At 35.5% G+C, this 19,342-nt stretch overlaps 1 protein-coding gene across 8 annotated transcripts in view; it reads right to left on the reverse strand.

Moving 5' to 3' along the window:
• The window catches only part of RPS6KC1 (ribosomal protein S6 kinase C1), a 180,399-nt gene that overhangs the window by 70,792 nt on the left and 90,265 nt on the right, over positions 1 to 19,342 (reverse strand). For 6 of the 8 annotated variants that reach the window (XM_041757097.1, XM_041757136.1, XM_041757077.1 and 3 more), the window contains 2 exons: positions 17,192 to 17,307; positions 9,475 to 9,567 (listed from right to left, as the gene is read on the reverse strand). In XM_041757097.1, coding sequence (XP_041613031.1) covers positions 9,475 to 9,567; positions 17,192 to 17,307 — 209 coding nt within the window. The remainder of the gene's footprint in view (positions 1 to 9,474; positions 9,568 to 17,191; positions 17,308 to 19,342) is intronic. The other 2 variants (XM_041757086.1, XM_041757130.1) reach the window with 1 other exon arrangement.

Consider the following 19,342-nt stretch of genomic DNA (forward strand, 5'->3'; position numbering starts at 1 on the left):
TTAGTAATGTGGTAAGATAGATGTTGGAAGAAGGAAAAAATGCTATCGTCCTGTGATTATGTCTCAGTCTTTTAGTAAGCCTGTGGCCATTGGCTATGAACTTCACAAGTTCCTATCAGATTTTCCCCAGCTTTAGGTAGAATTAAATGGTTGAGGGGACTGGAGTTGGATATTTCTCCTTCCTCCCATTGGAAGGTCAGAGGGAGATTAGAACTGGGTATTATTTATTTAACCCAAGGTTAAAGCTGACTGGAACTGGCTATTTCCCTTCCCCAAAGCCAGTTAGGCTCTGATGAAACTTCATTGGTTAGGCTGTGGTAAAATCATTTCTCTTGAAGACAGGTCTTGTTAAGAATAGAATGCTCTGGAAAAAAAAAAGAATAGAATGCTCTGGTATATTTCAAAATGGCTACTTCTCCCCTCTCTCTAATGAAAGCCTGATGTTTCGCCAATACTCACTAAAAGAACTACCTTGGCAGAGCTCCAAAAGGTAAAACCCAGAGAAGTATGGGGACAACCCCCAGAGTTTTTAACTCTCAGAAGTCCCATTGAGCCTCTGGCAATTTGTCAATTACAGTCTGGTTTTCTACCCAGGTACTAGTCCCCAGGTATGTTTCTGCTCGTGGCTTTCTGTTCTAGCAAGCAGTGTTTCTCTGTATCTGTATGTCTGTCTCTCCAATTTTGCAGCAGCCACTTGCCCTATAACTTCACTTCTCTGACGGATCTAAGAAGAGTTGTTGATTTTTCCATTAGTTCAGTGCTTTGCTTCTTGTTAAGATAGAGTGGAAACTTCCAACTTCTTTCCGTGTCAGACCAGAAACCAGAAGGTATTACACTGATTTTTAAATGTATTTTTTTTTCTTTTTTTAAGTAGGCTCCACCATGGGAGCTTAAAGTCACAACTCTAAGATAAAGATGTAAACTGAGATTAGGAGTGGGATGCTTAATAAACTGACCCACCCAGCCCCAATTCTTAAATGTATTTTTAAGTATTTATAAACATAGGTTTTGGGCACCAAAATTATTAGTAACATGTTATGCACAAAACCACAGTAATAGACTACTTCATTTTAAATATATCTACATCTATTGTGCTGTTGAATATACTATAATATATTGAAACTATGGTTATATTGTATTTGCAAGTTCTAATTTGAGAATTTTTACTGTAAACCACTATTTTTAGAATATACTTATATATTTAAGCTAAAAACTAACAATATAGTAGTAGGATATATTGTTTCCTTATTTTTATGACAAACTAATCACGGAGAGGATTTTTTTTTAAGATTTTTTATTTATTTATTCATGAGAGAGACACACACAGAGAGAGAGAGAAAGAGAGAGAGAGGTAGAGACACAGGCAGAGGGAGAAGCAGGCTCCATGCAGGGAGCCCAATGTGGGACTTGATCCCAGGACTCCAGGATCACGCCCTGGGCCAAAGGCAGGCTCTAAACCGCTAAGCCACCCAGGCATCCCAGGATTTCTTAAAGATTACAACAAAATAAAAATGTTTTTATAAAGATTTTATTATTCATGAGAGAGAGAAGGAGAGAGACAGACCATAGGCAGAGGGAGAAGCAGGCTCCCTGCAGGGAGCCCAAAGCAGTACTCAATCCCAGGACCCCGGGATCACAACCTAAGTCGAAGGCAGACGCTCAACTGCTGAGCCACCCAGGCGCCCAAAATAAAATTTTTCCAAAACTATGGAACATGTTAAATCAGCTCCCTCTCACTTTAATATGTAATCAATAAATTACAGTAATAATTAATCCATATCTATTTTATTAGAATTTCTTTTATGGAGTGCCTGGGTGGCTCAGTCTGCCTTTGGCTTGGGTCATGATCCCAGGGTCCTGGAATCGAGCCCTGCCATCAGGCTCTCTGCTCTGTAGAGAGCCTGCTTCTCCCTCTCCCTCTGCTGCTCTCCCTGCTTGTGCTCTCATTCTCTGTCAAATAAATAAAATCTTTTTTAAAAAGTTGTTTTTATACGTCTTCATCCTATACTACCTCAATTCTTAAATAGAATGAACTATGGGAAGTGAAGGAAGAGAAATATTAGTTTGGTCATTTTGAAAATGGTATATATAAATGGAATCATACAGTATATAATTATTAGAGAGTGGCTTTTTTTCCACTCAGAATAATGACCTTCATACATTCATCCCAGCAGATGCATGCTTCAACAATTCATTCCTTTTTATTGATGAATAATATCACATAGTATATTAATGTACTACAGCTTAACTCTTCATTTATTGTAAGATATTTTGGTTGTTTCCATATTGGGGCTATTACAAAGAAAGTTTTCTAATAGGTGTATAGTGATATCTCTGTGATCTTATTTTGTATTTCTCTAATGACTAGTGATGTTGAACATCTTTTAATGTCCTACTTTGCCATAATTTCATTTGGTAAAATGGTTTTTTGTATCTTTTGGTAATTTTCTAGTTGGATTATTTGGGTTTTTAATGTTGAGTTTCATGAATTCTATATAAATTCTAAATGAGCTTTTTCTAATATACGCAATTTGCAAATAATTTCTCCCAGTCTGTGGCTTTTCAGCCTCTTAATGGGTTTCTTGCAGACCAAAACTTTTTAATCTTGATAGTCTATATGTCAATTTTTCCTTTTATGGATCATACTATCAGCATCATGTCTAAAATCTCTAAACCCAAGGCTCTAGGTCCTGAAGATTTTCCTATGTTTACTTCTAAAAGTTTTATGTTTTGTATTTAAATGTGTGGTCCATTTTGAGCTGATTTGTGTATATGTGTGAGATATAGACCAAAGGTTTAGGTTTTTTTAGGTTTTTGGGGGAGGGGGGGGTTCTTGGCCATGGATATCCAATTGCTCTAACACTATTTGTTAAAAAGACTATCCTTCCTACATTGAACTGCTTTTGTACCTTTGTCAAAAGTCAGCTGGCCATACTTGTAAGCTATTTCTACATTCTATTCTGTCCCAATAGATTTATGTGTCTCTCTGCACACCAATACCACTCATTTTTGACTGTTATAGCTATGCAACTCTTGAACTCAAGGAAAATGATTATACCTAGTTTATTTACTCTTCTTACAAAATTGTTTCAGCTATTACAGTTCCTATGCTTTCCCCATATAAATTTATTAATAATCTTGCCTACATCAACACACACAAAAAAACCTTCCTGAGAATCTGATAGGAATTATGTTAAAACTGTGTATCGGTTATGACTATGAAGGGTACTGTATTTTTAATTTCAGTTTCTAGGGACACCTGGGTGGCTCAATGGTTGAGCGTCTGCCTTCAGCCCAGAGCATGATCCTGGAGTCCCAGGATCGAGTCCCACATTGGGCTCCCTGCATGGAGCCTGCTTTTCCCTCTGCCTGTATCTCTACTTCTTTCTCTATGTCTCTCATGAATAAATAAATAAAATCTTAAAAAAAAAAAATTCCGGTCTCTATGTGTTCACGATTAGTATGCAGAAATATAACATTTTGTATGCTGATTTTGTATCTTGCAACCTTGTTGAATTCACTATTTCTGATTTTTTTTGTAGATTCCACGGTTTTATATGTGTAAACCATCATGGCCTCTTCAAATACAGACAACTACATTTCTTCCTTTCCAATCCATATGCCTTTTATTTCCTTTTCTTGTTGAATAGCACTTTCTAGAACTTCTGTTTAATAGAAGTGCTAAGAATCTGCCTTATTCCCAATCGTAAGGGGTAAAGCATCATTCACCATGAAGTATGCTATTAGTTGTTTTTTGTAGCTATTCTTTACCAAGTTGACGAAGTTCCCCTCTATTCTTAGTTTGTTTTTTGTTTTTTTGTGTTTTCTTTTTTAGATACTGGTTTCTATTTGCTTTATTTTATGAGGATTTCTGTATCTATATTCATGAGAAACATTGGCCTGTAATTTTCTTTTTTATGCTGTTTTTGTTATTAAGGGCAACACTGACCTCATAAAATGAACTAGAAACGATCTCACCTTCTTCTATTTTCTAGAAAAGAATATAGAGAATTGGTGTTAATTCCTTAAAATTTTGGTAGAATTCTCCAGTAAAATCATTTAGGCCTCAAGATTTCATTTTAGGAGTATTTCAGTGATATCTGGGGGAGGAAAATGGGACTCCTAGTTACTGCTGGGTAGGGGTAGGAGCTCAGGCTTCTGCTTGATACCACCCTGCCTGGGGAGAACAGAGGTGCTTCATTAACTGCTCCTCATGTAGCCTTCACTTTACACCATGTGGGAGGTGGCCTCATTGCCACTCGGTAGTGGTCAAATCCTGAATATCTACCAGGCCTCTTCTAACACTACCTCCGTGAGGAAAAGTCAAGGAGCCTCTTTACCACCAGCTGGGGCTACAAGTCCAGATCCCTCCTCTTGGCCATTCCTGATACCACCATGATAGGAGGAATGAACCCCCTCATTGCAGTCTTGCAAGGATGAAAGTACAGGCAACTCACATGGCCTTGCTAGTGATAGTGGGGTAGTACCAAAGTTCTTCTGTGGTGTTGGCTGGAATAGAGTGGTTATTGTCTAAAAGTTTTCTTACTAATAAGCTGCCCATTTCATAGTCCTTTGGCTAGAAAGAATAGGCTTTTGTTTCTTTGTTTTTGTCTGTTCCTATTAGAGCTTTGCTTTAAGTTGCTCATTTTTTCAACATCCAGTCTGGAATACGTGAGGGGAAAAAATTATAGGGAATTTACCACTACGTAGTCATTGGATCCCATGGTCATTAGCCAGTCTTCCATCAACTCTCTATTTTTCAGTCTTCTCTTTTTTTGTTTTCTGTATAATATTCAGAGTTTCAGTTATGCTTAGCAGAAAAAATATGGAAAAAGGATCTCTTTCTACAAGAAATTCCATCTTTCTACAAGCCACAGTGCAACAGTTGTAATTTGAAAGAAAAAAATAAATAAATAAAAACAGTTGTAATTTGATATCATTTAGGTAACAGTGTTGCCACACTGTTTAAATAAAGGACAAATTCCTATTAATCTAGTTTAACCCAAACTTCTTTCAATCAATACCCAAATATTGATGCTTCTGTGTTCCCAATAAGGATATTTTATCTGTATATCATCATAGAAAATATTTAGAAAACTTATAGGGATGCCTGGGTGGCTCAGTAGTTGAGCGTCTGCCTTCAGCTCAGGGTGTGATCCTGGGGTCCTGGGATCGAGTCCTGCATCAGGCTCCCTGTAGGAAGCCTGCTTCTCCCTCTGCCTGTGTCTCTGCCTCTCTCTGTGTGTCTCTCATGAATAAATAAATAAAATCTTAAAAAGAAAAAAAAGAAAACTTATAAAAAATAAGTACTTATTTTGTACTTTTTTTTTTTTGGAGAGAGAAAAAGAGAATGGGGGTGGGGGGGGGGTAGGGAGACAGAAGGAAAGAGAGAATCCTAAGCAGGTGCCATGCCCAGCAGAGCCAAAGGGCAGCTGGATCTCACAACTCCGAGGTCATGACCGGAGCTGAAATTAAGAGTTGGACACTTAACCAACTGAGCCATCAAGGCACCCCTATACTTATCTTTTAAGGTTCTCTCAATATCTACTCAATTTGAACAATCTATACAAATTTTCTCAAAAATATATTAGCTAAAACTGTATTTTTCCAATGGCAAACCAAACTAAGAATTCTGCCTGGCAAGCCTGAGGTAAAGTTGAGAAGCTACCTTGACTACAAAATGCCAAGGCATTTGATGTAACAAACAGTGATTAGTTTTACAAAGTATGTGGCATCTCATTATCAAGCATCCTACTGAAGTTGTTTTTTAAGGAGAGTGAATTTGAGCAATCCAGTCATACTATCTTCAGTCGCTGACCTTGCGAATACTAGACACATACCTACATGCAGGACAACTCTGGCTACACACAACCCAGAAGAGTTACCTGGACATAAACGGATCATATCTTGGTATTATTACTCTGCTGTTCAAGTCAGTGTCCTCTAAATCTTTTTTTTTTTTTTACTCTTTTTTAAATGCACAGGAAGTTGCAAAACTAGTAGAGTCCCATGTACCCTTCACCCAGTTTCTTCCAATGGTGATATCTTATATAGTTATAGCACAACATCAAGACCAGGAAACTGCCATTAGTATATTACTATTTATTTTTTTAAGATTTTTATTTATTTATTCATGAGAGACACAGAAAGAGAGAGAGAGAGAGAGAGAGAGAGAGAGAATATCATGCCCTGGGCCAAAGGGAGGCGCTAAACCACTCAGCCACCCAGGCATCTCAGTATATTACTATTTATTAGACTATAGACTCCTTTATCCTTTTTGTGTAGGTAAGTTATACAGCAGTGAACTTTTAAAGAAACTCTTCCTACATTTGGGCATTCTACTACCAAATAACCAATCCCGACTTTTAACTCAATTGCAAATTACCTATATATAAACAATCCTTACACACACAATCATATACACACCCTATATATACATACTTCATGCACACAAACACAAAAGTTTGCATGCACATATGTACAAACTTATGTGAAAACAACAGCAATCCATTCTTCTCATTGAAGTATTGGTTTTCTGCTAATTTCTACTTTCCTTTGCTAGTATACATGAAGACTATGTGTAAGTGATTCTGAGGGCTAAAAGAAATCTTTAGAAGTTATCTAATGTAAAAATCCTTCCAGCGCTTGAATTCTTTCAACAATATCTCCACCAATGACCCCTCAGCTTTGAAAACTGATTTGTCTTTACCTGCCCTTGGTCAATCCTAATTTTTAAAAGGTATCTTTAATCATCAGCTAAAATTTGAAAATTCGTACTCACTTAGTTCTGGCTGTATCCTATGGGGATGTTAATAAGCAAGTCTTATCCTTCACTACCTTTTTTCCAGGAAAACCATACATCCTGGTTGGCCTAAGGTGATTGTAGTTTGCACCTCTTGATCTGGGCATAATATTCCCTTCCATCCTCAAGATTTGAACAAAACATCATTTAATTACGTTATCCTGGGTAGCCCTCAAAAATATGCTTTTATCGGGTACATCATAACTCATTTTTTCAGCTATCCTTTGTATATGATTTTGAGGGCCTTCACTAGCCTTATCATTCTTGCTTCTAAATGTACACAAGTTTATTTATATTCCAAGAGCCCCAATGCTTAAATTCCTTGCTGCACATATTTTAATGAAGGATTTTGTAACCACAGTTAAAGAATAAAAAGTCATTTATTTCCCTTTGAAAACAAGACCAAGATATAGCTATGGAATTATTACTCTCTGGGTACAGAGATATCTGAGTGTCTTGAACAATGGTACTAGGGAGCAGTCTCACATTATACCAGTAGGTGTCACTCTATATATGATACATTTAAAATTATTTAAGTTTCAATTTATTCCCTCAACAAATATTTATTAGGCACCCATTATGTGCCAAGCATGATTCTAGGCACTAAGATAAAAGAGAACAAGAAAGACAAGATCTTGTTCTCATGGAGCTTACAGTCTAGATAATGATGAACAAATTTGTTTTTATTTACTTTCTATTTAAAATCTGTAAAAATATTATTCCTAGGGACATTTTATTTTCCTAAGTTAACAGATAATAACACTCAAAATAACCCGTAAAGAACAAATACTGCAATGACACAGAATTGGAGAAACTGTGCTCTGTACAGGCTAGATTAACATATCCTGTGTATTTTCTAGACATTTTAATGTATTCAACACTGTTCCTCCAAACTTCGAGTTTCCAAAACCCGAATGGAAAAGAATTTCTCTTAATTCAATTTTTAAAAAATCTATTCATGTTTTCACATAGAGCAACTGTTATAATAACTTTTAAAAGATTATTTGCCAAGTTTATTAATTCCCAAATACATATTTTCTTATCTCTACTTAGAAAGTTAAATGTCACCTTCTCAACACAAAAACACATTTGCCAGGTTAACAGAAATAAAGACAGTGGCAAATTGTGCCTCAGCACAGAATTTAAGAATTCCTCCACTGCTAAAAATGCTTGTTTGGATAAACCTATGAGACTCACAGATATTACCAGGACTTCATGGTGACTCACTCATGATTAGAGCATATAGCAATGAAAGGTCATACTTTATCAAAATAAATACATCAAAGAGAAGGAACAGACACTGTACATCAAAAAAGCATTTTTGCTTGCACAGAAATCCAAGAACCTAGGAACTATTCAGTTTGTATTTTGCTTCTCTGAACTCTCAAATAGAATGTTTTCAAACTGGAAAAGCTACAGAAAACATGGTTAAAGAAATATTTCAAGCTGAAAAGTACTACTGCTTAGAATTCTTTAAGTCAAAATTCAGTTATATGAATTTATTTGAATTTGAGAAAAGTGATGCTTAAAGATTTAATAAGACACTAAGAGCTTCATGTAACATCCAACCTAATGCTCCCTTTGGAATACCTCAAACCATTAGTTCCTATCTAAATTACCTAAGATATACTGCTTCTTGTTCCATTTTAGCAACAAATCATATGCATATTTTAGAACACTAGAAGTACTCAATGAACAGTAAGTTACAAATGAACATTAAGGTGCTTCATAAAAGTTAATATTTTAAAAAGCCTAATTTTATAACTTAATATTAAATAAAGCATTTTCTTTTACTCTGAAAGGTAAGGTTGTGGTTGATAAATACATTTATTTTTGTTTGTTTGTTTTTATTTTTTTTTTTTGATAAATACATTTAAAACACGGTTTACTCTGTATAGTTTTTAAATTATACTAAGCTCTTGGCCAGTACTGTGAATTTTTGGCATATCTGAGATGTCACCAAATGTGGGGAAACTCAATAGCAGGTATCTCTGTTATCTCTTTATTTTTATTCCAGATACAAAATGTGTGTGTATAAAAGTGCCCCAGGGATGGGGGGTGTTGGTGTACTAGGGAAAAAAAATGTTTTGGAGTCACAAAATCTAGGTTTGAATTCCAGTACTACCCTAAATTAGCTATGTGACTTCTGGGCAAGTTACTTATTACCCTGTTCTATCACTTTCCCACCATGATGGAAAACGCAGGATTGTGGAAAGGACTAAGCAGATTGTTTTACATGAAATGCCTATTAGACGGCCTGACACATAGTAGGTACTCAGGAAATGGTAGTTCTTAGGAAAGTGCCATTTTTCTTTTGATCATTAGATTGACTCTACCAGTTAATGTTGAAAACTAACAACTAAAAGTCTTTGTAACTAACAAAAAGTGTATCTTTACCCTACTCCAATAGGTTTATAAAACCAAACCCTGACTCAACTTGAATGCCAACAAATACGCACCTTCTCCTTTAGCGCAAATATATTTTGCATGACCTTACATGAATTGCTTAGATAAAAGCTTTTTCTTTTCTGCTTTTGTTATTTTAAAGTGCAGATGCATTTGAGTCATTTTCTCCTTTTGTTTCATATCCTTAAGATCCAAAGCTTCAAAGACATAATGTCAGCATGCAGTCGATTTATGACTGAACTCTTGAAGAGACGCTGAAGAATTACCTTGTCAATCACCCCAAGGACTCTAAAGGCCTTCAGCTCCTCGGCAGGACTCCTTAGGTTCCAAGGGGGCCTTGAACTTCGTGATCCTGGAGGCTAATGGAAGATATCAAAGATTATACATCAATCAGGGAGGTACTTGAAGGAAGGCTGCCTGCTGAAGCAAATGCCAGGCCAAAGGAAACTAAATTTATCATAAATCAGAGAATGGAAAGATGAAAGGAGGAAGTTTCTGTTTGTCTGTAATGTAAAATAAAAAAAAAAAAAATCAAAAAGAAAGAAAATCAAAAAGAAAAAGCAAGAAAAAAGTTGCAAGTAAATAAATCATGATAACATTGAAAACAAAATTTAAATAGAAAAAATAATGAGCTGGTATAGTTTCTAGAGAAATAATTCAATTCAGAACTGTACAGCTATAATGAAACTTTGTAACAAATGGAAAACTGAGCCAACCATCAATCACAGCCTTATATTTACCCCAGATGGCTCTTGAGTAATTTAGAAGAGGGAGTACTAAAAAACAACGTAATAATCGATAAACTTGGGGAGAGAGGCAACACAAGGCATTCTCTCTCATCATGAAACTACAGTCCTTTAAAGTTACTTTATAAATATATACTATGTATTTTAAGAGGACTGGTAGATTCAAGTTTAACTGAAAGAATTGTCAATAACAGTGAAAAATTAAGAAATTCCATCATATAACCAATAATTGTTACAAGTGAGGTTGTTTAAGCCTAGAAAAGAGATGATTTACAGGAGAAAACATTTTTTTAAAAAATATTTGAACATGGGTGATGTGGAAAACTAGGTCTGTTGACTACAAAAAAGATCACTAAAAATAGGAGGGATATTTCAGGACCAAACACAATAAAAGAATAACCCTAACTCCCCATCCATCAGTCTTAGTTTTTCCCTATCAGTAAAGTATGACATTAAACTAAATAAACTCCAAAGACACCTCCACTTGGCATTTACAACCAGAAAGCAATGTTCTATTAATCCCCATAGTGAAAAGGTAATTCTGCAAAGGATGACAGGAGACACAAAGTCTTTAATGTATCCTCAAAGCAGACTTGTTGTCAGACATCTATCAGAATATACAGGAAACACTATTCTCCTTGTGGATGGAAGATAAATATTCTGATTAATAAAATGTCACGATTAATAGTTACTGAGATACCACTTTTGATACTTCAAGTCCTTGTGCAGACCAGTATCACTAGACAGGGAGCTCCCTGAGAACAGGAAATACACCTATTCATCTTCATACTCACAATGCCTAGCATGTTAGTTGGAAGTAGAGAGGAAAAGAGCGGAAGGAGGAAGAGAGGAGGAATACAAGAGAAAGAGGTAACAGATAAATAAGCTGTCATTTACAACTGGGAAAACCATCGTTTATGAGATTTTCTAACATCAGCAATTCTAATCGCTTTCAAATTTTTGTTTGTTAGTTTTTAGGTTTAGCAAGCAAAGACTAACTTAAATGTGCCCCAACTTCTTACTGGATTGCCTGCAGTCTTTCTACTCCATAACACATTGTGATAATTAAAAATTCATCTCCCCTTATGCTATTATCAAGGAAGAATAAGAGCTGCTTGTGATTTTTGGTAAGAGAAACGTTGAGGAAAAGTTACAGGGGAAAAAAATACCGTAAGTGATAATTTATCCATTACATTTCTCTTTGAAAATATGGCCAAATGGGTCTAACATCCCTATCTCCTATCTATCTATCTATCTATCTATCTATCTATCTATCTATCTATTTATTTATAAGTAGGCTCCAAGCCCAGCATGGAGCCTGACACAGGGCTTGAATGCATGACCCAGAGGTCATAACCTAAGCTGAGATTAAGAATCAGACGCTTAACTGACAGCCACCCAGGTGCCCCCCATCTCCTACTTCTACCTTATACCTTCATATTCACTGATGTCATTGGATCTTTCAGTTTCCAAAGAAACGTTTTGGTTCACTGTAGCAATCTCAACAACAAAGATAGCAAACTATGAAATCTCTCTACTGTACCTTTCAGTGAATAATGGTTGTGTGCCCATTATGTGCATTTTAACTGAAGAGAACAGAAACCACCAAAAGGCATGATCCCTAGCTTGAAGAAGTTTATAATTTACTTGAGGAGGTAAGACAAATACATAAGAAACTAAGTAACAACAAAAAAGTTTTTAAAAGTACAAGACAATAGAGATAAGTCAGGAGTCCGTATATGATAAATTGTAGTCTCAGAAAGAAGTGGAACTACATATGATTTTAAGTGTTTTGTTGAAATCAGGTTAGGAAACAGATATTAAATATAGGATTGGAAGGTAACTAGCCTGGTGGGGAAAAAAATGTTCACATTGTAGAACAAAGGAAAATAAAATTACAAACTTAAGGTCAGTCAGTTTTCACAGGCCTTGAATGCCAGCTCTGGACCATATTCTCCAGAGTCTAGGAAACAAGTTTTTGTATGAGAAACAATCCAATGAAAACAGTGATTTAGTAAGGTTACTTCTGCAAAGATGGGAATGGTGAAATTGTAATGGGGAAAGACCAAAGGCAAAGTGATCATTAAAGTTCTCTTTCCACTTTAACCATCTATAAAAGTTTAAGATCAGAGAAATGAACAAAGAAAGATCATGAAATAAAATCATCAATAAAAAAATCCTGTATTCCTTATACGCAGCGTTTAAATTGGGTAGAATCCCTATAGATCTATTCCTTTTTTCAGATGGCAAAAGGAAACATAAATCCACAGAATTTTAAGAACAGAAAGAGACAGAGATCAAGTCCAACATTCTGTCTCTTTTTTTTTTTTTTTCAGATGAGAAAACTGAGAAGCGGCAAGGTTAAGCAATTTGTCTAAGATGACAAAACTAGATAATAGATAGAGGGGATTAAATACTTATAAAATAATATAACATTGTTTGGAAATTCCAGCCAATGCTAAGGGAATGAGGGATGAGAGTATACACTATATTTCTAGGAAACGTGACTGATTTCCTTAATAAAAATGTAAAATTTTTTACTTACATATATTAACTACTGTAACAGAAGATGCCTAGAGAAGCAAGGAACAGGTATATTCATCTATACCAAAACAAAACACAGGAGGTAAAGAGGAGGGAGAGGATACATGATGGATCATATAAGAAAGTATAATGATTCAACAATCTTCAAAACCAAAGATGGCAAATACTTATCACTCTACTGCTCAAGCCCTTGACAGGTATCTCTGTTAATCTCACACTCTGTCTCATAATACAGTGTTTTTGGCTGCTATTACAAGAGGATTAGAATAAACACACCAATAAAATCTGTTTACTATTTCTGTACTATATTCTCTAAATGGCTGAGTGATGCTTACCTGTGTTTTTGTTGGTTTCTTTAAAGTTGCTGTTTATCCTGTCCATAGTCTTCTTCACTTGATATTATTCCCTGTTCTCACTGAAATCTACCTCCATTCTTACCAATCTGTGAGTGTGGTACTTCTCAAACTTTAATGTGTTTGCACAACACCTGAGGATCTTATTCAAATGGAGATCATCAGTCTGAGAGAAGGTACGATTCTGCATTTCCAACAAACTAATAGGTGATGCTGATGCTGCTGGTCACCAACCACATTTGAAACAGGTTTAGCTACCTGTCCTTAAGTAACTTAAGAGTAAGTCACAGTTGAAGGGGGTTGGAGGGCGGTGGGGAGTAGGGTAAAAGGAAAGCACTACAAAAAATACATCAAGAATCCACACTCCAAAACCTGATGGCTAATTATACTAGTTTCTGAACTTGGCTTCATCTGTAAAATTTTGGCTTTGCCAAGACTGTCACTAGCCACTTACTCACCCTCAAACCTGGTTTCCTAAGCCTCTCTTAGATCACATTCAAGGATGTCTCTTCATTGCAGTCCTATTACTGATGTGGATTGCCCCTGACTGCCATCACTATTTTTATCTCTGTCTCACTAAGAGAGACACAATTTTAAAATATTTTCTAAGGGAAAATTGAGAGATATCAATAGTACTAGTCAACAAAATGCACAACAGAAAAATATTTTCCATATTATAATAATTATACTCAAAATCTACAAATATTCAGGAAAGGCATGCATTCTACAATTAATTTTCATTCACACCTTGTTTAACTGCAGGACAAGAAATTTATTCATACCTTAGAAACTATAGAATATTTTACATCCTAAATTTAGACCATTTACTGTCTTTTTCTAAATTTCAATGATCTTGGTTTAAAATTCCTAGAGTTAAAAAGAGCAAAAAAGTTATTCCAAGTCTTTTCCAGGAAAACCCTCTTTTAATGTTAATTCTTAAATCATCCAAAGTCATCTCCAATTTTTAAAAAATGAAGAGAGAAAGAACTCTGTCTCTGTCACATAAGACTTCACCTTTACTTCAAAGTTCACTTTCTTTTTTTCCTGAATCCTGCCCCTTAAGTTTTCTTCAAATCTATTAATAATGAAGTAATGAAGAAAACAAAGAGTGCTTTTGCTTCTTTCTGTCCTTTTTTAAAAAGAATATTACCATGAATGACTGGGAAGTTCACAACTTTTATATTTACCACAAAAGAGTCTCATAAATAAATTCAATAAAGCAAAAGCTTAAATCATCACAGAATATGCGGGTGGAATGAGTCATGACCTGGACTGCGCCAATGGGGGAAAACAATAATCAACACAAAATTTTAAAACCAGAAGGAATTCCTTTATTTTCCTAATCAGCCAGGCTAGAAAGAAATGTTTGCACATTGATTCTAGAGAGAAATAATATCTACTTTGCAGAGAATTTAAGAGCTAAAAGGGCCTTAGAAATCATTTATATTGATCCTCTCATTGTGTTGGCTGAAATTGAGGACCAACAAGGGCTAAAGAAGGAAATAATGAAATCACCAAGCTCATCAAGAACCTCTAGAAGACATTTAAGTTAAACAATAAATAAGAAAATAATAGGGCATGCCCCTGACCTAACTAAGGGCCAGGTTTTACAGAATAAAATACAGAAGTGAAATAAAAAACAAATACTAACAACAAAAGAAAAACATCTTGTTCTAGCAAGGACGGTCCTCTAGCCTCCTTGCCTAAGAGTTGAAAAAATCCTAGCATCTCAAATCTGATTCATGGGGTAATCCTTTTAATCCTTTCTAATACAAGTTCCCATTATTCTAAATGACTCTTACCATTCTAACTTTTGTTTCCTCAATGAGGTACATATACTACATAAGGTTTGCAAAAGCAGAGACTGTGTTGTTAATCTTTTGTATAACTTCAAAGTATATCTAGTCTGGTACTGTATATATACATAGTCTTAACCAATGCTTAGTGAATTAATATATAATCTAATACAACCAGTTCTCCTGTATTAAATCTCCTTTGTTTTATTTTCATTAGAAGTTATTCTCGAAGGGAATTTCTGACTAATGTACTTCATGGTTCCTTTCTCCAAGTCAAAAGCCATACAGCAGGCTTTATATATTTACTTGCTTAATAAATTAGTGTTCACAAGTGGTAATGGGGAACTAAAAATGGGGGCTGCGTAAGAGGGAGTTTGAAGGAGTAAGAAATAGGTAGCACATTCAAAGTTAACGTTAATGGAAAGAATAGAACACTAGTAATTTTTGAAAACTTTTAGAATATTTATATACAAGGAGAATTTTTTTTTTAATATACAAGGAGAATTAGTAAAACAGGTAAGTTTATAGAGGCCCATCCTATTTAATACTTTTATAATTGTCCCTCAAAATGGAATTGAGAATGGACACATCAGGATTAGACACAAGGAAGGCTGTCAACCCCACAGAAAATAACCCCACCAGCGCCTTTGGCTCAGGGTATGATCCTGGATTCCCGGGTTCAAGTCCCATATCGGGTTCCTCTGCCTGTGTCTCTCACTCTCTGTGTCTCTCATGAATAAATAAATAAAATCTTAAAAAATAAAACAAAATAAAAATAAAATAGTAAGGAGTTTAAAAAGTAAACTTAATTAATAATACAATTAAAACAACAATGATAGAAAATGGGAAAAGATCAGCAAATAAAACACAGAATAATAATCTGAAAATGAAACAGCAGATATCTTATTTAAAACATATTCCATTATACAAGAACAAGCAACAAAAGTCGGACTATAATTTTTTAATTCCTAAAAGTAATGGTCAGGGGTGCTGGAGTGGCTGATTTGGTTAAGTGCCTGACTCTTGATTTCAGCTCAAGTCATGTTCTCAGCCCACATTGGGCTCTGTGCTGGGTATGCATGCAGCCTTCTTAAGATTCTCTCTCTCCGTCTGCCTCTCCACACACCCCCATCTCCACAAGCACTCTCTCTCTCTCAAAGGAAAAAAAAAAAAAGGAAATGGTCAAACACTTAACATTGAAAATTCTCACTAATAAGTATTTGTTTGATAATTGCATGTTTTAAAAGGTCACACACAAAATGAAAAGGATTCAGAAAATCAGCAACAAAAAGTCTAATGGTCCAACAAATCACGATTAAGTATTGGGTTATTTTTAAAACTAGAAAACTGAGACACATTATAATTGTCAAAAAGTATAAAAGCATTAAAAAATATGGAAAAAATTATACAAAGCAATATGTGACAGGAGAAGAAAAATAGGGCTAAAACTTATTAAGCTACTCTTGTAAATTTAGCTTATAGGTGGTCTTTTGATGAGGTAAGCACTTGATTTGCAGTATTGGTGTGGGTATGTGTGCACCTATATAAAAATGAGTAATTTTTTAAAAACTCATTTAATCCTTAACAATAACCCAGAAAGGAATTACTATTATCATTTTTCAGATGTAGAAACTGGAGCTAAGACTGTCCAATCTTCCATGGCTTCAAATGACACAGTTGCGATATGAGCAAGCCCACATGCATCTTAGATCAATTAAAAAAATAGGCATTTTCTCCCATCTCTAGAAGATAGAATACTTAAATCATATCAGAAAAAAACTTAGTTTATATAAAGAAAAAAAAAGTTACTTCTTGATATGTGCCAAGTTCAGATAGATATGACATGAAAACAATAATAAACCACAGTGTTTCCAATGTTTTAAGCATTCACCTGCTTTCAAGACCAGACTAAGGATAGTCCCAGATAATCTAAATAACCCTGTTAGAATTATGCCTTTATAATTTTAAGTGATCAACAGAGCTACTTGAAGGACTTATGCTTAAATAGTTTTAGCATGAGTCAACAAAACTGTACATGAATTTTACAAAAACCATTAGTTAACCTTAACATTTTTTCAAATAAAATTTGGTACAAATTATTGTCATTTTACACATGGAGTTTTAGGGGTAAAAGATAAAGGGCTGAGAAAGAAGAGAAAGCAAGTCCCGTTTTATTCCACGTTTGGTGGTTTGCTTTAATGCTTTTCTTTTCACCAGTAACTTGTTAGAAAATTATTGATAAAATTCAAAAGACCAAAATTCTTAAACATTCTAATTTAAATAAAGCCAGGAGACAATTCAGTAAAAATGGCTAAAGAAAATATAAAATGTGGGATGCCTGGCTAGCTCAGCAGCTGAGTGTCTGCCTTCGGCTCAGGCTGTGATCCTAGAGTCCCAGAATCAAGTCCCACATCAGGCTCCCTGAATGGAGCCTGCTTCTCCGTCTATGTCTCTGCCTCTGTCTCTCATGAATAAATAAATAGAATCTTTAAAAAAGAAAAGAAAAGAGAAAAGAAAAAATATAAAATGAAACATAAGACATACCTGGGATACATCATCAAGTTGAGGTTTTCCATAAAGGCTGGATAGATTCTCTGCTCGCATGAGATACTCTGCTGTTTTTCTCTTCACAGCTTCTCGACGTGTAGGGCTTGACTCTCCTAAAAGGAAAAAACAAAGCCAGGACATGTGAAAAATAAATAAACTTTCTTTTATCAGTCTGAAGATTAACTTCTTTTTTACCCAGTTCACCACTTGCTCACATTTGTAACTAAAAAGAAGAGAGATTCAAAATTGGAACAGACATCAAAGTTAGCAAGGTCTAAACATCACCACCAAAAATGTGATTTATGCAAATTTGGAAATTTTCCTATTTAAATAGAGAGAACTTGATACCTTTTTAAGAGGCGTTGACAGACAAGAAATGTCATATAAAAAGCTCTGCAGGGCAGCCCCGGTGGCTCAGCAGTTTAGCGCCGCCTGCAGTCCAGGGCGTGATCCTGGAGACCCAGGATCGAGTCCCACGTCAGGCTCCCTGCATGGAGCTTCCTTCTCTCTCTGCCTGTGTCTCTGTCTGCCTTGCCTCTCTCTCTCTCTCTCTCTCTCTCTCTCTCTGTGTGTGTGTGTGTGTGTGTGTGTGTCTCATAAATAAGTAAATAAAAACATCTTAAAAAAAAAAAGAGGACTTCAAAAAAAAAAAAAAAGAAAGAGGAAAAAAAGTAAAAAAAAATAAAAAGCTCTGCAGACAGAAGACTAGCCTAGTTCAGGTAGTATGCAATTGTCCAACTCAACAAATTGGGACTAAATGCAGTAGATGTGTAGAAAGAGCCATGACATGGATTTGATATGCTCTATAAGTACCACCAAACTGGAGAATAAAATTATTTAGGGTAAATCTGAATTCACTCTTGAGTTTTGTAAGCTTTTCCTGGTTTTTTCATTAACAACGAATTGTGACCCACCTTGTAACTAAAAATAAGAATGTAATTCAAATGTATGTTAACCAACGGGAATTAAAATAATAACTTTAAAAAAAAAAGAAGAATATAACTCAGATCCCTGTAATATACAATTATATGAAAATGAACAAGTCATTACCCTGTCTGGCTCTGTTTCTCCGAATAAAGGATAACCAAAGAACTCAAGATCTCAAAAAAGAGGTGGTCCATGGGCAGCCCGGGTGGCTCAGCGGTTTAGTGCCGCCTTCAGCCCAGGGCCTGATCCTAGAGGCCTGGGATCGAGTCCCATGTCAGACTCCCTGCATGGAGCCTGCTTCACCCTTTGCCTGTGTCTCTGCCTCTCTCTATATATATATCTATCTTGAATAAATAAATAAAATCTTAAAAAAAAAAGAGGTGGTCCAGCCCATGAAGGAAATACTGGGCTCTCTCCTCTCAAGAGTGGAATGATCCTAAGCTTTTTATCCTTTTTATAGACCTGACGGTGATATAACATTTCATCTGAAGAAAAGATTCCATGACTGAAAATTTAAGTTTGAAAACCACTATACTATAGGATTACTAAGGCTCCTCTGATAAATAATATTCTACATATTCATGATTCATTTTTTTCAGAGCACTTCATACATAGTACTTTTTAAAAATAATTCATCCTATGCATCTTCCGAATGAAGTTAACCAAAAACCAAGTATCAAATAGTGGAAATTGCCCTTGAGTACGTTCTGGAAACCCTGGTTATCTAAATTCTGGCTCTGCCTCACTAGTCATGTGACCAATGATAAATCATCTCAACTCTCTGACCCTCCTTCTCATTCTCTAAGGCGGAAACAGATACTTCAAATGACTGCAGAGATTAAAGGAGACAATATACATAAAAGACACTACAACAAAGACAGCTGTATACAGGAAGCACTAAATTGTAAAGGCTTTCAATCTTGGTTTCTCTCTAGACCAAGACCTACAAAATAGCATTCCTGTGTCACTGAAGTGAACTGATCTGAATTATAGGAAAGCAGGTATTTTCTCCCAAAAGCCTAGTAGTAGAAAAACCTTATTTCTGCCTAGAATAGCATCTTCTTTTTCTTCTGGGGAATGGCCCTCTCTCCTCTCCTTCATGGCCTCTACTTCTCTCCGACCAATAGCATCCCCCTAACAAGGGGTTCGAATGAAAGCTGCAGTCGTGTTTCAGATCTCTGCCCCGCTGCCCCTTACTAGTTAGTCAAGGGTGAGCCCTCT

Source organism: Vulpes lagopus, chromosome 1 (genome assembly GCF_018345385.1).
Source record: "Vulpes lagopus strain Blue_001 chromosome 1, ASM1834538v1, whole genome shotgun sequence".
NCBI classification, from domain to species: domain Eukaryota; kingdom Metazoa; phylum Chordata; class Mammalia; order Carnivora; family Canidae; genus Vulpes; species Vulpes lagopus.